The following is a 26287-nucleotide window of genomic DNA, read 5'->3' on the forward strand; positions in this document are numbered from 1 at the left end:
AAATTATATGTAAAAAAATCAAATTGTTTATTTATATTGAAATCTCGGTATAAAATAAATAAATACAACAATACAAACCTGCAGAGGTGTGCTTTCAGCGGACATTTGTGTGAAGCCTACGATATCACTAAAGTAGATGGTAACAAGGTCAAATGACTCCGGTTCCACACCAAATCCTCGCGTTAGTCTTGCTGCCACAGGCCTGGAAAATTGTCATTAATCGATTAATGATCAGTTACTTCAAACAGTGTAAGATATATTTTCTTATTAATTGACGGTCAATGAATCTGTAATTTTTTCAACCGTCTAATCTCTTAAGTCTTACACCAAGTATGAATCATGTTCTGCGATTAGGTCTTCTTCTAACCCGCTAAGCCACTTAAGCACAATTTTTAGTATTTTGTCAACAGTTTTCATGTAAAACAGAGCTTTGCATCAGATTTACACAGGCTAGATAAAGGTGTTATTTATTTTATTTCATTTTACTACAATGGTTTTCTGGGTCCACCGTACATTACAAAAGGCGAATATATGTTTTACTTATGTATTAAGTTAACATAAATCAAACGTTGCTTGAAACAGTTATCTCAGGTTCTACTTACGCAGGTAACATCCGATGCAGCAAATCCTCCGTTTTCCGCTTCTCCTCGTACACCTCTAGTGTTCTCTGGTTGACGAGGTCCTCCAAATTGTTGGCGTACTTCTCCATCATGTCCATCATCTGATCCATAATGTTCTTCTGTCTAAACAACAAACAAGTTAACAAGTTCAAACGTGATGGAACCAATTATTGATCAGAGGGTGGTGCCAATTGATTGGATTCACCTACCCTACGGCAATTATATTTTGAACCTTTTTTGAAGGCCAAGGTACAAGTGACAAATTTGAGCACACGAGCTGTGTGAATTTGGACTAAACTAATTTATTTTTCACTCTTTGTACGTTTTGGTTAAAAATTTGTAGAACGCCTTCCTTCAAAATAAAATCTATATCCTTCATACAAAGGACTTCATACATCCCATCGTAGCTCTTTATTTAAGATACAAAGTTAGGAATCTCTACTACCTTACGACTTCTTGTGACAGAGATACAAAAGAGTAGGAATCACTCACTTGCCTTCCCGCATGTTCTTGAGAGACGCTCTTATCGTGCGGAAGTCTGGCCTCAGTTCTGGCTGTTCTGCCCAACATTCCTGTGGAAATCAGAAAGAACACTTCAACGAAGAACAGATAGTTATTCATTCAGCAATCATAATACATAATAATATATATATATACTGGTATATCTACGATATATTTTAGTAAAAATGCAAAAATTTTTAAACTTTTCAACCCTGATTTTTACAGCATTGGGAGTTTAAAGGACTATAACACATACTAAATTGTAATCAAAATCGTTCAAGCTCTTTTTGTAAAACAATTAATTCAGCTCAAATATTTTTAAATGAATGACAACTTATAGGGTTTTTTTACAACATCCCTGTTTGATGCCTGTTTTGTAAACTTTGAAAGAACCTTTACTTCAAAAAACAACACACTTTAACGAATAAAGAAGAACATGAGGTAATGTCACCATTTGGCGGGAGGTGAAGAGGTTGACTCTGAAGCTGCAAGAGTTATTTACGATGGCGTCCGTCATTGGTTGCAACATTCATATTTTGAAATTTATGGTCCAATGAAAAAATGTATGCATATTTCATGCTTTTTTTCACGGTTACATAAATTTGTGCATATTTCACGCTTTTCAAGGTCTTCCAAGGTTCCATAGCCGGTGGCAACCCTATTACCTGTATTATTTTTAACTGTACATTAACCAAGTAAGTAAAAACGTTCATTTTAGGTTCTGAAATACAAGATTATATCTTACAAAACTTGCAAGTTTTGAGATTAGAAATTGATTGTTTTCACCATCACAACTTGCCTGTATGACAGCCAGCACATAGTCCTGTCCAGCCTCACTGTCTCGCAGCTGTTCTAGGTTAGGTCTGAATGGAGCTTCACCCGGGCCCGGCACCTGGCGCACCATCTTGATGATCTCTGTTAACAGTCACAAATATTGTAACGCAAGGTGTGTGTTAAAAAAGTATAAAAACTGCTCAACCAAAAGTTACCGTTGTGAGCAATTGTAGCTTTTGGATGGTTTGAACTAGACCCAGCTGTCCTTGAAAATTGGTTGTGTAAAAAATATATTTGGCAAAAAAGAGGTTTGATACTAAGACTATAAAAAACGGCTTAGGTACCTTATTCAATTTTACCTTTATTCTACACTCATCCTTCACTGTTATTTGGGGTTAAAATACACCCAGCAAAATTAGTTTTTAAAATTAAAAAAATTGTTTTTCAAAGCAACTGCAAGGCGCTGCCACTGCAGTTTCAGCCAAATTTGAGTCACACATCCGTTGAATTGAATCTTTAGTTTCTTGACAAGTATTCAACATTAAAAAAATTCACATAGCATTCTAACATAATTTTTCACATTTTGAGAGTCTTAGCAATGCTATTTTACAATGTACTGAAGTAGATTAATTTTACCTGGCACTTAAGATAAAAAAACCTAACATAGATTACCTGAAGGTTCATCGAAGCCACAAGCGCCAAAGGGTCCCCTCCTGCCGATGATTTCATGCATGATGATTGCGAAGGCGTAGACGTCTCCTTTGAGAGTTCCGTCCACTGGGGCATGAGGATCTCTCAAGAGCTCGGGTGCCTTCCATAACAGATCTATAACAAATGACAAAAATGTATAACTATACTTTGTAAAAGCTATTTAGCTGTTTAGTTTTGTTCAAGGAAAGGCTCTAGGCCAGGATTTTGAATTGTAGAGTATAGCAGTTAGCTTATTTTGTAAGAAGTACAGTAGGCCATAGAACATTCAGAAGACAGACAAAACGCACAATTTCATCCCCACACAAGACAACTCTGGCTGCGTTTTTTTTAACCTCTATTTTTAGTTTCCTTTCAGAATTCCTTTTGTTTTGTTTTGACTCTCAGTGTGAATCTTCTTTTAGGATTTTCCAACTTTCGCTGGATTTATGAACTGATCTTGTTATGTTTATGTATTTTCACATGATCCCCCACATCTTTAAATGTTCCACAGCTTATTTAATACCAATCAGGCTGAAAAATCTTCATAATAATATTCTAAATATAAAATTCTCGTGTCACAGTGTTTGTCTGCAAACTCCTCCGGAACGACTTCACCGATCGTTATGAAATTTGGTGTGTAAATTCTGTAGGTATGCGAATCGGACGTAAACTATTTCCCGTTTCGAAATTCTTAAAAGGGCTCCGCCCCAGTGGCTCTGGAGTTTCCCATGTTAACCTTATGAGAAATGGAATTAATGAATCTTAACAGCTGTTTCAATTAAACAAGTTGGTTCTGTTCTATGATGTTCAATAGCATTAAAGTTACAAGGATTACCAACAGGGTGCAGCACTATTATTTCTTTTACATTTATGACAACAGCTAATTTGCAACCAAAAGGTGAGTGAGCGTAGCGAACGAACTTCAACCTGGAGGCGAGCTAGCGTAGCGAACGAGCTCCAACCCAAAGGTGAGTGAGCGTAGCGAACGAACTTCAACCTGGAGGCGAGTTAGCGTAGCGAACGAGCTCCAACCCAAAGGTGAGTGAGCGTAGCGAACGAACTTCAACCAGGACGTGATTGAGCGATGCGAACGAGATCATCTTGAAAATTAAACGTAACGGTACTTTCTTTCCATCGGTCTGTCATAGGGGAAACCTATAACAACTTAGGCGATACGAAGTTCGCCGGGTCAGCTAGTATTCTAAATAAAATAAACACTTAAAATACTAAAAGGAACAAAAATCTGTATGAAAAAAATACACACTGCGGTAATACTGGTGCTCTCCGATGCTGTCGTTCTCGGCACACTGTCGCATCTCGTGCAGGCCGAAGTCCGTGACTTGTAGGACCCAGCGGCTGGTCACCACGCAGTTGCTGGATTTGAGGTTACCGTGTGGCATATTGGCAGACGTGTGTAGGTACAGCATACCCTGCGGCAACGACAGTCAGCGTTACTTCGTTTGAAGTTAATTTTTGGTGATGGTAGGGTTGTATCATTTACATCTGTTACTAAGATTTTTTGTATTCCTCTGGGTTTTAGCCAGGAATTCCTTTTCATATTACTTCAGGCTAGGTAAAGAGAAGGTCATGGAATTATTACATAAATAAAATCCATTTGTGATTGGCCGGATTTGAACCCAGGACCTCAGGGACTAAAGTACCGAGCTCCATTAAAACCCCTTAAAAACATTTGAAAAATGTTTAGATTGTGAAAGGTAAAATTACTAAAATAATTAAACCACATAACATTTTGTATTGAACACTATTATGTATCATTATTTTCTTAAAGTGGTTCCAAAGACTATACAACTTAAAAACACTAAAAAAGGCCATTACTACCTATGTATTTTATACATAACATAACAATCTAATATAGGACTATAAAATTAAAAAGTGACTAAACCTGAAATATTTTAACAAACCGTGAGAATCAATGTCACATTTTTCTGCTATAATCTAAATCTTTCTCAGTAAATAAAAAAAGATTAGCTAGTTGTTGTACTTTGAAATTGACTTTAAGTTTTGAAATTCTTATAAGAAACAAACCTTAATGAGATCATTGACTAGAGAAGCGATGAACATTTTGTCCAACTTGATATCTTCGTTTTCTACAATATCCTGCAACAAACACAATTTATTGATTAATTTACTACACAAAATGTGTGGATAATTTGGTATTAGACTCACACAAATTACCAACAAAATTTTCAGTTTCAAAACCTGTGTGTGACACGTTTTCTTGGTTAAGGAGATTTTTTTAAACTGCACATCTGTGAATATCCTTGACAGAAGCATAACTAAATACTATGGAATTTGTGTGCACTAAAAATACATGTGATCATTGTAGGCTACTGTGGACATTTTTTTGTCTTAGTGAAAAACCGAAGTGCCGCGTTCTCACCACTAGACCAGCTCGCTCCCCTACTGTGGACATTAGAGATGACATCCTTCCATAAAGATGTTAAATTGTTATCTATAACAATTGACAACTATAATACTCACATACAGACTACCCTTAGCGCAGTAATCGGTTATGATCAGTATCCTCATAGGCTCCACTGACGCTCCAATGAAAGAGTTAATATTATCGTGCCTAATCTCTCGTAGGCGTCGCATTTCCTTCATCGTTTCACGCGTGATGTCCTTCTTCTTGGAGAACTTGAGCTCTTTTATCCTCACGACGACACCTCGGTATTGTCCAGTGGCTGCGAAAACCTGACCTCCACATCTCGACTCTATTGACGTTGCGCTCACTAAAGACGTCTGAAATGAATTGATCATATAGTGCACATAAGTAGGTGTTTGGAGGAAAGAGCAGATGCCTATGAAACACATGTAAGAAGAAGAAATGGACACACAACCAACTTATCTCAAATTAAATTTCAGAGAATTGATAGGCCACAAAAAGTTCACAACACTTTGAATCTTAAATTACGCTCCTGCAAGGGAGCCTCTAGAAGTCTCTAGATGTCAGGGTTTTTGTATGCTATTAACTGTGTGAAACTTATAATAATATTTATTTATCAACACCAGAGGTATTTTTTACATTTTTTGAAAGGGAACGGTCCAAACCCTGGTCTTGTTACTGTCTAACATCGACCTGTTGTTAGATAGCTTGACAGCCCAATGTTAAATGACATCTGGGTCTAGCAGCGATCTCGCTTGGAATCAAACCAGGGACTTTCAGAATTGAAAAAGAGCGTTATAAAGACTCGGCTACCCAGGCAATCATATATTTCTTGTTGTCTACACTGGTGCAATTTCACAGGAGGAAGTACTCAAACGAACGCTTTTAGGGCACTTGGATGTGCCAAAAACCTGTCACTCACGTATTGATTTCTGAGAAGCCAACCAATGGGATAGCTACCCAAAACTTTTATTGCGTAAGTATCTATTCCTTCTTCGAATTTTACACAACTCATAAATTCACAATTGGTGTAAAATTGTATAAAAACATCAAAAGGATAGTTAACAATTGAAAGAAGATAACGCTCGCTTACCTTACTTGGTGACGAGACAATATCGTTGTTATAGTAACTAAGTAGATCGGCCAGGTCGATTTTCCAGAGGAGACCTTCGATTTCCTGCTCGATTCTCCACTTGCGGTACATGCTGAGAGTAAAGACGCTCGAACAGAAGAGGAGGATACCCAACGCCATTGCTATGATAACACTGTGAAAACAGACATTGCTGTAAATATTGGTAGACTTATCCACGGTCCATTTGTTTTGAAAATAGGGAAGTAATATTCGACCAAAACTATTCTCTGTGAATACTTGATGAGAAAATTGTGGCACTTTATACGATGTTTTCTTGGTGTAATTGAGGCTGCTACAGATTTCCAATATAGGACTTACTTTTGCTTGTTAATTCTGCACAGTGAAATACACAACACATATCAATTGTTCTAAGAGTTCAACTTTTGTTCACTTTATTCAAAGATTAAGTACGGACACTTTTATAGGTGAGGGTGAGACGTACTATGTATTAGAGCTGGAGATGGCACAGAGTGTTTTGTTCTATTAATTTATAAGAAACTACAAGCGACTAGTGATTGGTAGAATTTGAACCCAGGGCTTATGAACTGAAGTTCTGGGCTCTAACCATTAAATGAGATTTGCCCCTACATTACTACATATCCATTACTTTAATGATTTGATAACTATGAATTAACATGAACTATGAATTTGATCATTATTATTATTAATATCTTACTAATAATTTATAAATTCCCTGCAAATGCATAGGGGCATCACTGTGTGTTTAAAGCACCTAGGAGAAATGGACAAAAGCCTTAAAAATAGGAAAAGCTAAAAGTACAAGAGACAACACAACATGAGCAAACATAACTACATGTTGCAAAGGCACAGTAACATGAGTAACATGAGCAAAGGCCAATCGTGCATATGGCTCCATGGTTCAAGTGTACACCCGCTACAAGGCAACTCGCACTAGCATCAATTTGTAAACAGAATCACACCAATAGTAGCTCTGCAGCTGACGTGTACGCTTTAGTGTGTCTAGACAATTTTTTAAAATTATTGAATCTCTGGTCTCACGCGAGATAAGGAAGAAACATTACCGATGCAGTTTAAGGCCCTAATGCAATGAGTGAGGGTTAAGTGTGAAAATGGGTTAGGGAGTTTAAAAATGGCTGTGAAAATGTCCATCTAGTAAGGAATTGTTTATGGATTTTTTATGCATTACGAGGAAGAAGGGGATGAAGTGTTAAGTCAAATCATTGCTTGAGAAAAAATATATGTATCTCATTTAACCCCTGAATCCAAGCAGCAATTATTCATGAAATTAGCAATTCAACCTTCCCCCGTCAATGTCAAAGCTAAAGCCCTAACAAGGCCGGCCCGAGTGTTCCTCATAATTCATCTGGCTCCAAAAAAGCTCAACTCGATTGCTTGAATGATATATGAAAGGTGTTAGATTTTACACTTGATGTATGTCAGAGCTACCAACCCACTCTCCTGGGAGTCATCTTTGGCGCACAGTTCGTTGTGGAAACCGCAGCTCGGCTCGTCGTCAGGCTTGCGACCACCGACCCAGTCCGGCTGGAGACTCGGGGAGTTGAGCTTATACTCCTGAAACCCATACAGGCAACACCACGTTGTTACTACCTCACTAACAAAGATAAGTTTAGCTTCAGCGTTTAATATAACTAAATAGAATTATAATAGCCCTTCTGTGTGCAATATCAAAAATTCCAAACTGTCAATTTTCCCAAAATACTAACTAAAAATTAAATAAAAATTTGGAACATGAATGAAAAATTGAAATGTTCAGATAGTAAAGTAGCCCGCAGAGAAGTAAGGTACAGAGGAAACATCCAATGGTACACTTAAGTGGTGTCTAGCACAGTTGATGGTGTCTAGGGTGAAGTCCTACACTACCTCCTCGTCATCATGTACTAAAATCCTCACAGTGAAGGAAGACCCTGTACCATAGGGAAATCCTAGGTCTTCCTTACTTCTCACAAGTATATTTCTGGGCATACCAGATTTGAAAGTGCATGGTCTTCCGTACTCGCATAAGTTTCCTCTGTTCCTTACTTTTCTGTGAGTAGCCTAAGTTTAGTGAAACAAAATTAATAGTGGTCAAATTGGAATGGTTCCCAATTCAAAGCATCTACTTAACACTGTTAGTTTAAATACACAAATTACTTCTAGCAATGAAATAACCAGGGTTAAACAACCATACAATGTTAATGTATACGATTGGTAACGTTTGAGTATGCTGATATCTACTGATGTGTCGAATCTGAATCTCGAATCCACCGAATCCTAAGAATAGGTTCAGATTCGAGATTCTATTAACAAGGTTCGAGAATAAAAAAAGTATTTTTTTTTTTAGAATAGAATTATAAGTCATATACTGTGACATTGACTTACCATAGAGGTTATTGGCATCGTAGTATACAGTACTGTGACATTGACTAACCATAGAGGTTATTGTCATCGTGGTGTTTATAAGACAGTGTTAAATGGTTCCTATTCCATTCTTGCTTTTTTAATCACCATTTGTAATTTATTTTTGGGACTCAAGATTAGTTTTTTCAGGATTCGGATTCGAGATTCAAAATTCCTGGACTCGACCACCACTACTTAAAAGGTTATTACAATTTAAATCATAACAACCAAATAGAAACACATTGTTTTTCCTCCGTTACTAAACCAAAGGATAAAGCACACTATGACAAATTACCCCTAATAACTAAGAAACATTCAGTCAACATAAAAAGACTTAAGCGTTACCAGAGTGAACACACACAACAAAACCAACTTCAGGTTTCAGAATGAAAAGTATACTTGCATTATCTACAGTGGTATTACTTTAAGTAAATTCTTACTGGAAGCGTATCTCCTTGGAAGAACTGGCCGACCGGGATGAAGTTGTAGTCGCAAGTGAAGTTATAAGTGGGCATCTTGATGTAGTGATAAAACTTCTTGAATGCGACCACTGAGAAATTGCCTTCCGAATCACCATTCAAGTCTAGCTTGTTTGTTGCACCTGTTATACCTGATCATAACAACATTTTGATAAGTCAAATCGGTGTAATTGATTGTTTTATTGTACGGTATGACACATAAGTTGAGTTTAAGAATTTGGGTTTGTTTTTGTGGAACCCTTGTCAAGAGAGCACACATAAAATACGGTTTAGGTTTTTAAATGATACCAAGACCGATCGTATTTGATACAAATCTTTTGTGAAAATTTGATATTGATGGAACCTTAATTAATTGTTGGATTACTAACTCTCGTACTTTCTGCTTATGAACATGGACATAAAGTTACTTTTGTAGCAACTTACTCTCGTACGTTCTGTTTTTAATGATGGTCTCGATGATTCTAGTTCCGTTAGTGGCAACTTGTTCGACGACTGTCTCATTTAGTACAGGTTCTTCCTTCAACAGCTTGTCTAAGGCACGAGCATACAACAACACTGCGTCATACAGGTTGGCGGCTGTTACGGAGATGAACTGAAAGTACAATTCAAATATAATAAACCTTACAAGTGCGGTTAGATGATACACAAAATAAGACTTTTCTTTTTGATTGACAGGGGAAAACAACTAGAAGTAGAAATTACATAGTGATGTGTCAAATCCAAATCTAAAATGCACCAAATCTAAAGCGTGTGCTCCCACTATCTCCGCGTTCCGCCACCTCCGAACCCAAATCTGTCCCGCCACCTCCGAATTCTTGAGTGACCCTTATAATCCCGTCACTGCCTGCGTTGTTAGCTGTCATTGCATCCATGGCTGCGAAGCCCCGTGGATGGAAGATTTAATGAAAATTTAACCCGTGGGTTAGGTTAGGTTAAGTTAGGTTAGGTTTGGACGGAAAGTCTTAACGCAGGAAGTAACCGAGGATTATAGGGGTCACTCTGAAATTCGGAGGTAGCGGTACACGGAGGTGGCGGGACGCGGAGATAGCGGGAGGTAACCATCTAAAGTAACTAATCAAATTCATGAATCAATAGCTTGAAAATCTAAGCTCAAACCTGACATTTAGTTAAAAATTCGGGCCTTCATTCAAGGCAGTAATTAATTATAAGTACGGAAAAATTAAGAGAAATTGTTATTTCTGATTCCTCTCAAATTTTTACACTGTACAAAATACCTACATTGTAATTTGTAAATGTGTGAAAATAATTGTGTGCATTGTTAGATTGCAAAAAATATTTTGTTGACTACTGGTCTTTGAGTGATGACCTCATCCTTGACTCAAATATATAATGTCATGTATTTTGTTTGAAAAACTGACGTGTCATATGTTTACTGGTGATGTATCACAATTAGGCTATGTAAATTATATGTGACAAATAAACATTTCATTTCATTTCAATAGCTCCACTGAAAAACATTGCAGCAAGTGAATATTTTCAGAAAACGCAAAAAAGTGTTGGTCACAACACTGCCAACACAGCCAGTTTCCCCTGCTTGTAAGTTCTGTCAACCTATTTATTTTTCAAAAATATCCCATACAGTTGCATCATTGTTCTTTAAAAATCTCAATTTAAAAGCAACCCCTAAGATATTCTTACCTTGGACATATCACTAGTGGTGAACACAGGAGGTGTAGGGAAGTTGAACGGAGGTTGAGCGTTGTATTCTCGGACTTTATCTGAAAACTCCTCGTACGTTTCAGCCGGAGGGGACGGAACTACGACCAGCAGCGACTGAGCTCTACGCAGGTAGTTCATTTCTTCGCTACAACTCACCAGTGTCTTCCCGGATTTGGGATTCTCTATCCCTACAAAACAAAATTATCACTCTATTGGTTCAACTTTCGTTAAAAATGGAAAACGATATCCCCGTGATCGCGAATTTCAACAAGAAATATCGTTGATTTCGGTTGGTTTCACAGCTTTTATTCAAAAATTTTAATTTTCCGGTTCTTTACAAAATTCACAGATTTTTTCCCGGTCTTCAAAATTTATATAAGTTCCTGATTTTCCCAGTTACCAGGTAGGCTTGAACCTGTGAAGTCACTTGTCCCCATTGGGCAATTCAGCAGCACAATACACACAACACAGTTACCGGACTAAAGCTAAGGTCTTGGCCAACAAAAGGAAGATATTGTATATGTAGAAGCATTGAGAAGTTTCCAAATTCTAAGAAGTTTGTTAATGGAGTGAGATCAACATTACAAAGGCTTATTTGATCTAGTGTACAGACATTGGTAACACTCACTCCAGAAGTATTTGGAGGCTTCTTTGATTGAGTAAGTCGTGAGATCCACAAATATCACCATGTACTCTCCGTTGTCAAAAAGTTGCAGCGCATCCATGTTCTCCATCATGTCCACAAGAGTCTTGGACTGGCCAAAGAACACGTAAACTGAAAAACATAAATGTTGATTAAATCTTATGTCATAGATTATTTAGATCACTTTTACATATAATGCCCCGCCCCTTCTTTTTCAAAACTTCGCTGCATGTAATTATTATTAGTTGGGATTCTAAAAAAAACAAAATTAAATTAGTTGTAGATCCATTTATTATCCATACGAAGGACATCTAGGGTCTAGGTTCAAAATATAAAACTTGCTTCAAAGTGGCTTAGCAGGGAAGGCCTAGCTCTAGGAAAAACCCGATATCGCAGGAGGTCAGTGACATATTTTTGTCAATGATCTGTGGACCCAATCCCAAGGTTGCCCCAAAAGCAGAAACTTATTCGTAACATAACAGGGGAGGGAAGCTCTCCACAGCAAATGCCAGCTGTTCATTTCATAGTGTTAGGCCAGGCCTACACCACCCTCCAAAATATTAAGTAGGATTGAACAGACGATTTCCCTTGTGTTAAGTTGGGCATTCGATAGTTGAGTAGCTGAGTGGATAAACTGATCATGTAACAGTCAAAAGGTTGCTAGTTCGATCCTGAGAAGTCAAAAACTTTTGATCAAAATCATTTGGCTTTTATTAAATGGCATGGGCCACAGAGAATTAAAAGGAACAGAGGATTCACTGTGGTATCTAGTGTGTCTAGCACTAGTCGCTGGTGTCTAGGGCAAAGTCCAACACCAACCCCCGTGTCCTCATGTACTACAACGATCACAATGGAGGAAGACCCTGTGCAATAAGAATTGCCACACAGTTCTCGCTGTTCTGGCTCTTCCTTTCTCGTTACAGGTATATTTCTGGTACAAAATAACAGAGCTTAAAGTACATGTTAGTCCCATAAGTGTGTCCTCTGTACCTTACTTCTCTCTTGGGCTTAGAAAAGAGAAACAGCTGGTCTTAGTCGGTAAAAAGCTACACAAGACTTCTCACATTCTACACTCGTCCTTCACTCATTTTACTCAAATATTATATTAGTGAAGAATGAAAATACGTCCAGCTGCGTTACTGCCCCATCTCAATTGGTAAAAAGAAAAAAACAAATCAACCACTACTATCTATTTCAGCAACAATCAACATGGATTTAAAATACTTTGCAGATTTACCACAACACTCAAAATTGTTCTTAGCAGTTGTTATACTCACTTCTAGTGAGGTTTCTGGTTTCTATGAGCATGTTGTACCAGAATCCACTGGTACAGCAGGGCAGGAGATCTCTACAACACTTGGCACTGCTCTGGATGGGACGCACACAAGTCACTGTCATGTTGGCCTAAAACAGACAACATGATCAACACATACTCATGATTGCTAATTGATACAACAAATTACAGACGATCAATTGCTACTAAACACATAGCAAGTATTTGGTCCTATCATACCAGTATTTGGAACTAGTGTTGACCCATATTTTCCCATGACAAGTAGAAGTTAAGTTTGGACTTATATACCACAACTCTATTATATTTTGGATACATGATCATATTCCAGATTCTTTCTTCTTCTTCTTCTTCCATGATCATATTTCAGAACTGTTGTGAAACTTCTCTTAATCTCTTATGAGGGTTCCACCCGCCAACTGGTTACCACGCAAACACGGTTCTACAAAAAAAGAGCCTTATGGCATTATTAAGGTGTTTATTGAGTTGAAATAAACTGTAAAGATCCAAACTATGCCCTGGATGAACTGAAACTGAAACTGAGTGCGGCCGTACGGCCCCTGTACGTATGGGGGCCGAGCACCGTATCCGATGGAGATCGCTCGGCAATACCTTTTGTATACCTTTTTTTTTGCTCTAGCGTCGGTCGAAAGCGGACCTATACCACGTTAGCGTGTAGTGTGTGACTTGAATTTTGTTGTGGTGTATGTTGGTAGTAAATTTCCCCGTAAAATCCCCGTCTGGCAAACTTAAAAATCAACTTTTTGTCCCGTGTTTTTCCCTCCATTTGGCAATACAATTCCAATGGGACTGGCTACGTTCCAAGCAGTGCTGCTATCTGTGGGTGTTTAGCGAGCTACGTCGACTCTCGTCATGAAGCAGGACATCCCTGCACGTTATTTGCTATTTGTCAGACCAAACTTGGAAAGCCAATCACACGCCGAAATCGGATTCGTTCGACGCTACTGGATGCGCTGCACTGGGGATTCGCCTGCCAATTGATGTGCCGCAGCGAATGTGTTAACCCATTGCTAAATAAAGGTAACTTAGTCGCAAAATATTAGCATTTGTACATTAGGTACCTGGTTGGCTTCTTTGTGCAATGACTCCGCCACTATCTCCCAATCATCTTCCCATATGATACAAAACTTCTTCCAATCGTAGTACTTCAACAATGCTATCACTGATTTGGTCACCTGAAAAAGATATATTGTTTGATTTATTAATGTAACAGTCTGATCCTATGTCTACAAAGTCCCTTGAATCATTAATCATTTGAGAGCACCATTGATTTATGGTTTCATCTAAGTACAAAAAACTAAATGGTCACAGCATCATTAAATAATCTCCCACATTTAATTTATTTAATAGTTTAACACTTAAGAGAAATTCAATTATATAAAAATGTAGTTGTTTCTCTTGTTTACAATCTGACGGTGGTTAAACATTCAACTGAAAGATCAGCTGTTAACATTTAAATTGAAATTTAAACCGTTATAAAGAAAGTTGGTCAGCATCACTGAATCTTTTAAAGCAAAAACTGATATTAAAAATTGGTTAAATAGGACAGCTGAAAAGAGGATGTATCAGGGAAAACCTTAATAATTGTTTTTATTTATAGATAGATATATAAACAGATGGATAAGGTGTTCACTCAAAGGTAAATATCTGAGAAATTAAATATAGACACAGGTTTTTTTTAAAACTTATTTATATTAATTGTCCTTTAAAATTTTTTAATGGTGAAAAAATTTATTTTTTTGTGTCTGTCACATGTTTTAGTCAAATTAGTTGTTAGCGTTTTTGTTTTTTATTGTTAAAAATCACTTTGAAGTATTTTTTAATCTAACTAAATTTGCTTCTAAATATTAAACAAATATAATATTGGTACAATACTTTCAATCCTCATATAAAATTTGGTTTGACTCTTTATAACAAATAAATAAAGTACACTTATAAGATTTTTAACTAAGTAAACCAATATTTAATTATCGTTATCACAATCTTAAAATTGCTAGCCTTGATTTTCAAGGACATTCTCAATCATGACAATTCTTTAACTTCAACATAAATAAACCGTAAATGAACCCCATTTTTGTATTTACTAAGGTGCAAAACACAATATTCATATTCAAATGTTTTCTGCAGTTGAAATGAACTTGACAAACAATTCAAGTGGTAGTTATAGATGCAAATATACAATTTGCATGTCTGTTATATGGAGAATAACAAGTGGTTAAATCTTGTACCATGGGTCAACAATCTGTGTGTATTAGTTAACGTCCTATGTTTCAGAACAATTTGTCCTGCACTCATTTTCGGGTTAAAATACACACCTAGGTGGAAACCCATCTCAATTGATTATGAATAATGGGATGATATGTCTTCATAGTAGCAAAAAAGAACATCATCAATCATTTTTCGATCAACATAAAGACAATACTTTCAAAGATAACAACTCATAAAAATATAATCAAGTTATAAATAAAATTATGCAGTGTGAATGAATGAAACTACACAATTGAGTCTGCGACTGTTGAGTGTTGACAACGTAGGAGGTGCTGCAGTCTAATCACTCGTACAACGACAGAATATCAACGATCCTCGGACGTCAAGGATGCATTTTAGACACAGGAAGTCTGTGTCATTACAACAACTCTCAAATCTTATCTGATCATGTGACAAGAGTAATAATGATGGTTTCAAGGAGCTACTGCATGAATAAGGATTTGCAAATTTATAGTTTTAAAAAATTACTGGATTTAACTATTTATACTATTATAAAATTGAGGTGGTGTCTGTCTGTCTGGGCAGCTGTCAAGACTAAAATACTAAACGGATACAGCCAAAATTAAGCACAGAGAAATTAAGATATGTAGTCCACACATCTAGGAATGTCATAGGCCTATTCACTTCCCTGAGTTCCTCTTAGGATACGCCCCTTGGATGTCCAATGCGTTTAGGTAAGGCTTTCAAAAGTAAATATTAATGGTCTCCATGGAAGCATGAGAAAATTCACAATGTTTACCTTTGCCTTGACATTTGAATGTAAAGAATGATAACTGCCAAATGTCATGCAAATGCTCATTTTACAATTTCAGACAGCTGATCCAAAGAAATTAAATATAGGCTATTTTACACAACTATTTGGCAGGATAATTTAATCTAAAACTTTATAATAGATTATTTATGCTAAATCTATTTCAATTATGAAACCGATTTTTCTTCCCGTAGCAAAGCACGGGTAGGCTGTAGTAGGTCATAGATAAAACACACTCCCTTAGTAAATTTCTCATCTTTGTGGATCAGCTGAAGACAATTTTATTGTTAAATCTGTCTGTGGTAGAGGTTGTGTTTAGTTTAGAATTTGTATCTTGTTATTTCATAAAACGTCGTTTAACCAAATAAAATGATCTAATAAAACAATCACTTGCCCCCCTAGTTATATAACCAAACAGTAAAGCGCAAATCATGAAAATAAATAGAAACAACATTTTGTCGACACTAGCGATCATTGTCATTGGACAGGAACTATTAGACTCGAAAAACAAGCTTCAAAATTTACAATGAGATGGATTACCAATGAATATTATAAATGAAAAGTTGTAACTACAGTAAAATCCGTTTCAATGGCACCCCAAGACAGCAGAACAATAGAAAACCTACTGACAGACCAACCTACAGCAGGGTCAATTAAACATGTGAGAAGAATCTGATAAGAACAATCAAGACTTAATTAATTACAGACTGACTTGAATACAGAATGCAAGGGGTTTAATACTGCATTTATCACTTCTGTTGTTGTGTATGGAAAACAAATTCTATGCATGTATTATTGAGAAAATAATTACCATTAAATAATTTATAAAATATTGATTAGTGACTACTTTCAAAATTTAAAAATACCTCCGCCGCAGCAAACCTGCAGGATAAGCGAATTTCCATTTGTCTGAATTGATTTTCAATTAGGTTTAACAAGTACCTAGGTTAGCTGCTACAAGGAAACTAATAAAGTGTGTTTTTAATAAAATATTATTAGCTTAGTATAAAATAAGTAGATTTGTCAAGTTTGATCAAAATATATCCATAAACAAGCAAACTAAAACATTTTACAATATTCTCCATTAAAAAAAACATTGGAATTTTAAATTTACATTTTTTTTTATTTTCTCTGTTACCAATAACCGTACAAAAAACGGTCTAGAGAGTTTTACATATATAAAAATTTTAAAGAATGGTGTTTTTGGCTTCTGGGGACATCAAAATTAAAAAGTAAATCGGTCCCAGGCCTAGGTCTTACCACGCCACCTACGGTAATAGCTACTTCCCCATAGGGAAATTAACTAAAAAGTGTTAAGTTAGTGTAGAATTTAGTTCAATGTGAATCTTAATACTGACTACAACTACATTCTTCAAGATATTTCAAATTTGATACTCGCAGATAGGGTGCTTGGTTTTATTATTTAAAAGTATACTGTGTTTTTAATTAATTAGGAGATGCTTAGTAAATGAAAAAGTTAACATTAGATAATAATGGTTACAATTAAAAGGATTTGATTTCTAAATTAATAAGCGAATTGATAGTAAATCATCATTATTACAAAGTCAGTTGACTGTTACTCAACTTATTCCACAGAATAACACTGAATTAATCACACAGAAATTTACAAAATTCTTACAAGTTTACAAAACAACATTTTAACAACATCGTTTCAACTGGTACATCAAAAAATTTTACTATTGTGTACACATTTAAATTCACCAAGAGTCTAGATGTTTTGACTGCGAGGGAGGACACTTGCCGCCAAAACCGACGCTCTCTAAATAAAAATGATGTAACGGCCGGACCGTGAGCGGAATTAACACACAAAATAAACGAGTGAGACGTCCAGATGTTTAATTAACAAACAGTCGCAGAGACCAGGTGGTCCCGTGAGTCGTTAGTTACCCGGCTTCAAGTTTATGATCACTGACGGTCTTTAGATTTACATAATGTTTACACCACTTTAGTGGAACGTTCGGACCCGAGTGACTATGGTTTAGCTCAAGAAGTTTCTACTTTGTTGTAAAAGTATAAAGGGGGCAATAGGTATCAACTCATTATCATCATGTTTCTCTTTCCATATAATTTCTTTTAAATATATTGAACATGCTCACTAACTAAAAACTAGTTTTAATTGTTTAAAGATTCCAAACAATTACTTCTTTACAAAAAATTTACCATTAAAAAATTGATTTGAACTCATAGTGATTTGATCGATTGCTGATCGTAAGTATATGTTGTTTGAAAAATTATTGTAGACAATTTTCAACACTAAGTAACCAAGCTACAGCCGTTTTCGAATCTGGAACTTCATCTTAGAATATCTTAAACATAAGACATACTGGGAAACACAAGAACTGGAAACAATAAATGTTTAGTGAAATTAAATTAGAAGGGGGAGGGTGCAAGAACCGATAAAATTCCAATCAACAATATTCACTTAACACAAAACCACAATCACACTGATTTTTTATGTTATGTCCAAAATTCTTTTTAATCCAATGCTGGTCAGATTCCAGACCACTAAAAGTGAAAATATTTACTTTTTACCGTATAAAACTTCCAAAAATTTGATACTCAAAACATATTGTTTAGGAAGAATAATGCAATTCCCACCGACAACCCTGTAAAATACATATAAAGTAAAAATACCATTTGCAAGATGTCATTTACGTAAGTGACTTACAACTCAGTCTCAAGTTCCAAAAAAATGTTTCAACAAAATGTTATTTGTTCATACAGCAGTTAAAATGTATAATCTACTCCTTATAATGGTTGAGCAAAATATAATTTTGGTTGAATTTAAGAAACATATTCGTCTTATTATGTTATTTTTTGTATTTAGAAATGGATTGCAATTAAAAATTCTTCATACGAAAATGTAATGAACTGTAAGAGAAAATAAACTTAATTGCAGACTAAATTTTAACAAATTTTACCTGAGTATCTGGAGGTTCTGTCCTGACAAATGTTGGCACGGCCGACGCACGATGGTCCGAACATTTCTGCAACACAAACAAACTTGTCAATGTTGACATCAAACATGGCTTCTAGAGCAAACGCAGGCAGGTGAACAAACAGCTGTATTGTCACAAGGTAGCGAACGTGTACATCTTGGTCGTTCCTTAAACTGGGTTAACGTAGTGGACGTTCCGGTTGACTTGAACCAAACATAAGAAAACAACCTTTTTAACCAGTCTTATTTAATAATCCCCATGAAAGTCTTGGTTATCGAGGTTCTACTGTACTACTTTTCTACTTGATAACAATATATAAAATTAAAACCATCGACTTTGGATACAATTCTACTATTGACCTTTCAGTTTGCCAAGATGTAAAAGTTTGTGTGTAAAAAAGATTTCACTGAGTCAACGACTTAATTGAATCGAGTTATGTTCACTCTAAAACTGGCCTTACCAGGTAATTAAATGTCTCATTTTGTGAAGCGCAGATAAAGTCAAAGCTAAACCTTGAGGATATTTCCCGCTTTCAACCTTGGGAAAATAAATTGGTAATGAATGTCAACGAAATCTTTACAATCAGTAAACAGCTGATGGAGGATTTCAAGTCATTAAAAAGTAACAAACCATAATATATATAGGGTCACTTAGGCAGGGTGGGGCATGTCTAAAGACCACTAGTTCTGTTAGTCATTAAGACATATACTGGGAGACTAGGAGGAAGAAGAAGAGGCAGATTAGAAAAAATACAAGTGAATGAAGATGACATTCACAAGCTATGGGTAGGAAAAGGAAGATTGAGGAAGGAGAAAAGATGAGGAGAAGGGAAGAGGCAAATCTACAAGAACTGTAGCAACAAGCAGTGAGGAATAATGTAGCGGCAAGCAGTAGCGGCTGGCTTCTAAAAGGCCCCCGCCGCAGCAAACCTGCAGACTACGCGAATTTAAATTTGTCTGATTGGATTTTGCTAAAATATTTCCATAGAAGTCATATTTATTCGCTATTTAAATAACATTTGATTCAACAAAGACTTAAGGTTTGCTACTATGGGGAAGGGAAACAGTATTTTTTGATCAAATGTTAACTGTATAGGATGAAATACAAACATTCGCCAAATTCAATCAAAGTAATATAGCCTATCTATAAAAATGGAACTACAACAGTTTTCTTTTTATCTATGAGAATAACATGGGAATTTTAAATGTACAGTTTTTTGGAATTGTATCCATCCTTTAAATAACCAAAACCGTCCTTAAATTCTTCACAGGCTTGACTAACCAACAATAACAAATCCTGGAACCTCTCGAAAACACTGTTCTACAGCATATTGAAATCCGTAGTAACTGTTACTGCTACATTCACGAGGTCGTTAGGAGTGACAAGTTTTTTGCAACCTCAAATTAACAGGTTGTTGGCAGCTGTGGCGGAGCGAGATAAGAAACAGGTAGTGCGAGTGTATAAATAGACGATCCCACAACCGGCCAACATCCAACTCTGACATTTTACCATCAAGGTCTCAAAACTGGTTGTATCTTTAATGGTTGGTGACGCACTATTTTTAGTCTCCCTCCCCATTCATCCAGAGACGAGTTTTTGCATTTCGCATTTCTTGTGTGTCTGTGGATTGTTGCAAGTAGAGTTGTAGAGTTTGGAGAGTTGGAAGGAGAGTAGTGCTAAACTATTGCTTTCTACAATTACCATAGTCCGATCATGCTGGTTTGCAAACTCATTAGAATAGTTGTATGTTTACACGTTTGTACCAAATTTAATTTAAATCGAATGATTTTTACATGAGTTATTGTGCTAACAGACATATAGGCATTATAAAAGATGGTGTTTTTGGATTCTGGGTATATCAAAACGAAAAAAGTAAATCAGTCATAAGTCCAGGTCTACCTATGAGATATGGTAATAGCTAATTTCCTATGTAGGAAAATCGCTAAAAAGTGATTTTTAAAAGCACTATTTGTATTAACGAAATAAATATTTTGTTGTGGATTAAAAGGCTTTATCGCTTAGCCATCTTGAAAAGAGAGTTTGTAAGTGTAACATATTTAAGTTACGGACATTGACAGGCCATTTACTACAGAGCTTTCCTACTGATACTTTAGGCTATTAAAAATTTTGCTTTATCTATCTGAAGGAGCATTTCAGTCTTCAGTTTCAGCATTTCAGTTTTGCAAAATGAATATAGAAGGAAGTGTCAAAAAACATTTTGATGTGAAAAAAAGTTTACAATTACTGTAGCTACGAATGTAAACATTTATTTTCAAATCTTTTTGTTGCCATATAAAAACTTACTTTGGCTCCACTTCTATAATTCCATCGAATGTTTGCATAAAGAACATGTGTGTAGACAAAACTATAATTATTAGTAGTTATGAATTGACACACATTGTTTTATAGCCTTCTTAGTAAGAAACACACCCAGGTAAGCTTTGATACTACCATAGACAAAAAGAATTAAATATAGACCATCAGCTGTGCTGGGGTTACACCGCTGGGAGCGCCTTGTAATTACAGCCTACATGCTACGTTACTACACGGCGCTACCAGCGGTGTGCACCAGAACCTATGGGAACCATGGTAACCACTGCACAGCTGACAGTCTATATTTAATTATATTTGTCTATAATACTACACTAATTTATGTCTCCAAAATAAGTGTAGAATTCACAGTAAAATGGAGATCTTTAGTTACCTTTGGTTACACTAAGTGGTTTAACACATTTGTTGACATCATAATCAATTTGCCTTAAGGAAAAACAATTGTCTCTGTCATTTTCATTGAATGTCAAAAAGTTACTTGGAAACCATAATTTCTCAAAATCAAATAGAGCACAGATAAAATTCTCGATGAAATTATAATCAGGTATAGGATACAGCAAATTTTTCTCATTTGCATACAGTAGTGTTTAACATAGAATGCAACTAGGGTGGTCAATAATAAAAATGGTGAACAGAAAAGGGCCAAGAACAGACCCCTGGGGTACCCCCATCAAGGACCTCTCAAAATGGAGATGTCCCAGAATGTAAAGATGCCAACTGAAGAAAAAATTTTAAAAAATCCAATTTAATTTTTTTAGTCCATAACAAATGTATAATTGGATTTGTTTGGACCTTATCTTAAAACTGTCTAAATCCATAAATCATGTAAATGATTTTACTAAAAGTGAAGAATAAGATTTGAGTTAAAACCATTAAGATTCCACACACAAAGTCAATTTCCTTTAACATAGAAGCATTAAACAAATTACAGATGTACCAACAATGAAACCGGTTCAATGTTTGACACATGTAAGATGATCTCATAAACAAATTAGACGAGTCAAGCCCAGCTGGAGTAGAACACAGGTGTGTACTTAAAGCCAACGACAACACGAGCGGCCGAACTGGCGTTGGCTCAAACCGTCTTCTTCTCGGAACCATTTTGTATTCCGAGATCGTCAACATTATTCATACTGCTCTGTATCTTACTTTTAGACCACAGCACATCTGTTCACAACTGCAGTTACTTAAGCAACATTCCAAATATTGCATTATTTTCAGTATTATTATTTATGGTAAAACATTATTAAGAAGTATTATAGAAAAGATTTAAATACATATTATTTCTTACGTTGATTGACTACAAACAAAATTAAGATATTTACTAAAAAGTTATTGGTGCAAGATTAAAATTAACTGTTAAAAATGATAATGATGATATTATTTTTGAAATATTCAATGCCAGTAATAGTTATTAAATGTTTGGAGGGGAATGGTCCAAATCTCTCATTACTATGGCAACAGATTATTAAATTTTTGATGTATTCATTCCCAGAAATAGTTTTTACATATTTTAGAAAGGGAGGGTACAAGTCCTGGTCTTTGTTAACAATTAAATAGTTTGTTGTATTTTACCAGTGACAGTTTTACAGATTTTGGAAGAAGAAAGTTCTAAAACCTGGTCTTGTTAATATGGCAACTAAATGAATAGGTGAACCTAATTTCAGTCATAGTTGTTTTATGCATTTCAAAAAGAAAAATTCGAAACCTGGTCTTGTACTATGGCAACTAAATATAAAGGTGTACCTAATTTCAGTCATAGTTGTTTTACGCATTTCAAAAAGAAAAAAACCAAAACCTGGTCTTGTTACTATGGCAACTAAATGTATAGGTGTACCTAATTTCAGTCATAGTTGTTTTTCACATTTCAGAAGGAATAACTCCAAAACGTGGACTTGTTACCATGGCAACTAAATATTTAGGTGTACTTAACTTCAATGTCAGTTTTACTCATTTCGGAAAGAAAAAGTCCAAAAACTGGGCTTGTTACTTTAGTAATATATTGATTTTCGTTCTGGATGAAAACAACAGCATATGGATTTGAAATTAGGCATCTAATTTTACTCCAAAAGATAATTTGCACAGTTTGTAAATTAACTACATCCCAAAATCAAATGAATACATTTATTTTTAATATTCATTGCTTATATTGATTTGTTGCTAGTTGTTATTTGTGATGTTTTATTCTGTTACATCTGTTAGCCTAAAAATTAAATTGTACGCTTTCCTTTTATACTGCACATTACTGTAGGCTATTTCTTTTATTCTTTGACGTTTTCTATAGCGATGTAATGTTGACAAACGACAATAAATGGATTCTTGTTCTTACATTAAAACAAATCAAGCTGTAGAAATAAAACTTTGAAACAACAACATGTAAAAATAACAAAGAAACGTATTATACCTACTTAACAAAACTACAGGACCAGATAGGTATAAAAAATGACCTTGAGAGTAGACATTCTATTATCAACAGTTACACCGATTATATAACTTATACAGCCTTGTATGGTGTACTAAACACTCATTCGTCATTGTTATAAACACTCATGGTAATTAAAGTTGACAATATTACAAACACTAAAGAATTAATTTAGTAAATTGCAAGGGGTTTTAAACATACAAAATTACCATATTGTAGTGACTAGGAGAAACAAATACAGGGTGTCCCACAAAGAGGTTTTATTTTATTCTTCTTGCCCACTTATACACAGACCATTTTGAAACTTTACACAATTGAAAAAGTAAGTTTTAAAAATATTATGAAAAAATGTCAGCTCCCTAACCTTTACAGAAACAAAATGGTGGCATATTTAAACTTTTACTAATTCGCTACGCTCATTGTTGAAGAACAGCTGTTCAATTGAAGACAACCGCTTGAGCCATAAAAATTATAACTTTACTTTCTCCTGTACAGTTTTCCCTAGAATGTGACAATTAATAACTTATAATTTACAATAAGTTTATAATACGCAACCATTTTGTTTCTACAAAGGTTAAAGGTTAGGGGGCTGAAATTTTCCCAGAATATTTTTAAAACATTTAATTGTGTAAAATTTCAAATGTTCGGTGCATAAATGAGCAAGTAATATAAAATCAAACGTTTAAACCTCTTTGTGAGACACCCTGTATTTTAATCTTTGAACAAGTATAATGGGCAATATGAGTGGAATTCAACCAATAAAATTATTTTCTTTTTGGTATAGTTAATAAAATAATTGAAATAAACTTGCTTCACATTTGAGACCTCATGTATATAATGACTGGACAACTCTTATTTTAAAAGAGACATCCGAAAAAACTACAGTTCTTCTCATCTAAAATACTCATATTTTTCATTTGAAAGGGGAACTAATGCTGAAACGGCCGACATTAAACTGCTTTAAACCAATAGGTCAACAAATTTTTACAAATCAAATTGCAAAATTGCTGGCAGTAGGTTATTACTATAGGCCATGATTTGATTCCATGCATGTAGTACATGCTAATAGCCATACTATACTTTCTTCAATCAATTTTGATCACAACATTAGTTTATACTAGTGGCTTGTAGGGGCAATAGCCCCTATATTATAGCTCAGAGTAAATAAAACAAAATTTGTTTTATTTACTCTGAGATTATAGTAATTATTTTGTACAAATTATTGGTCTCATGGGTTACCCTACCTTGAATTATCATTTAACTTTTTTATTATGATATGTATAATAGTTATTACATACCTGCATAATGTGTTTTGATGTCTGCTCTATTTAAAATACAAATTCCAAAGGATATGCGGTGTGTTTATAATATAAACTTTCAAATCATAATACAACTAAGGAACATTTTCCAATAACAATCTTCATGACTATTAATTAAATATATATAGATTTCTTTAAATATAGACAAATTCACTTAGAAAAACACATATAGAGATAATGTCATCATCCAAATTGTAAAATGCTAATTAATTCTATAACAAAATCTCTCTGAAACAACATTTGTTGTTTAGTATCCATTTTGGTCTATTCCTTGGCCTTTATTTGGTTCTAGTGCTATTAACATCATCTACCCTCTTTACCCATCTAAAAGCAATATAAAGTTGACCATGGGTAAACACTGGGATTTTCAAATAAATGCCATCTTTTGTGAAGGTTCGGCCTTGCGCCACAATTTCACCAAATCAAATTGTGCAATGCACCACAATGAATGCATCCATCGTTCATTGGCCCTATGCTGTGTAATGCAATCTCATTTAAAATTGGTAATCTATACACAGGAATAACTTCATGTTCATCCGATGCTCATTTATTCTTCTTCCATTAATATCGTGCCAAATCTGGCGCCTCTAGTTCTCATTTCGAGGAACAATACCTCTGAGTGGTAGTCTTCCGACATTATACATTATTACTGTGCAAGCCATTGTAAAGTATTAAGTGTAAAAGTATCAAATTGTTTGTTCAAAAGATTTGATCTAATTTTCACTTTGTGTTGTTTACTACTTCACTAACAACTTTACAATAACAAAATAATGCACATTCAGGTGTGGTTATATTTTTCAATTTATATAATCACAGCTGTGTTTGCACTAAATAAAAAGACATAAAATTAGATTTCCATATTAAACATATTAAACACAGATATTATAAAAGTACAACAGTAGCATGCAAACATTTACATACGGCCGTTATACTGAAATACCATATAAATCCAAGTGCCCCGGTTGACCGCAATACTTCATTATGGCCCTAGGTGCAAGGTCCCTATGCCAAGGTTACCTTATAATGTGTTACATTCACTTTTGTGTCGTTACTTATTACATATCAGCACAATCAACTAGATAATGAGGTGATTTCTTTAACAGCCTCGCTGGAAAAAATTGTTCAAAGTTACTTGCTTTTGTTTTGCAGTCTTTGGTTTTTATGGACGATTCGTGGAGGTTATGTTCTATTTAAGAATTACATAAGGTGTTAATCTTTGAAATAAGTACTCCTGCCACAGCAAACTAAGCTATTTTTTGTTCAATTTTTAGTAAATATATCTAATTAGACAAATGCTGAAAAATTGCAAACAATTATAATTGGATTCTTCTCTGTAGCCTTTAATTGAATGCGTTTAGAACGAGTACATGTAAGGGATTTTTAATGAATTGATAAATATTGATATTACTCCATTCATTAATCTTCAATTGATATACCGGAAAGCGTTGTTTACCGGAAAGTGAGCAGACAGCTTCGCTATGGAAACGTGGATCAAAGATTGAGTTCTAGAGAAATAATTTATAAATAAAAAAAATTTTAAAACAAAACGTTTTCAAACGCAATAAAAAGAAGAAAATAATTTATAAATATGTGGAGAGTAGGCTATAAATACTTTTAAG

General features: G+C 35.0%; 1 protein-coding gene across 8 annotated transcripts in view; it reads right to left on the reverse strand.

Moving 5' to 3' along the window:
* The window catches only part of LOC128994129 (receptor-type guanylate cyclase Gyc76C-like), a 127994-nt gene that overhangs the window by 19961 nt on the left and 81746 nt on the right, over positions 1-26287 (reverse strand). For all 8 annotated transcript variants that reach the window (XM_054418479.1, XM_054418425.1, XM_054418471.1 and 5 more), the window contains 17 exons: positions 18579-18644; positions 13679-13792; positions 12583-12709; positions 11291-11437; positions 10642-10850; positions 9406-9574; positions 8944-9113; positions 7557-7678; positions 6086-6257; positions 5088-5348; positions 4632-4703; positions 3850-4015; positions 2568-2720; positions 1921-2036; positions 1113-1192; positions 603-743; positions 79-202 (listed from right to left, as the gene is read on the reverse strand). In XM_054418479.1, coding sequence (XP_054274454.1) covers positions 79-202; positions 603-743; positions 1113-1192; positions 1921-2036; positions 2568-2720; positions 3850-4015; positions 4632-4703; positions 5088-5348; positions 6086-6257; positions 7557-7678; positions 8944-9113; positions 9406-9574; positions 10642-10850; positions 11291-11437; positions 12583-12709; positions 13679-13792; positions 18579-18644 — 2409 coding nt within the window. The remainder of the gene's footprint in view (positions 1-78; positions 203-602; positions 744-1112; positions 1193-1920; positions 2037-2567; positions 2721-3849; positions 4016-4631; positions 4704-5087; positions 5349-6085; positions 6258-7556; positions 7679-8943; positions 9114-9405; positions 9575-10641; positions 10851-11290; positions 11438-12582; positions 12710-13678; positions 13793-18578; positions 18645-26287) is intronic.

Source organism: Macrosteles quadrilineatus, unplaced genomic scaffold (genome assembly GCF_028750875.1).
Source record: "Macrosteles quadrilineatus isolate MER2022 unplaced genomic scaffold, UCM_ALF_1.0 Scaffold_1__1_contigs__length_201487025, whole genome shotgun sequence".
Lineage (NCBI taxonomy): Eukaryota > Metazoa > Arthropoda > Insecta > Hemiptera > Cicadellidae > Macrosteles > Macrosteles quadrilineatus.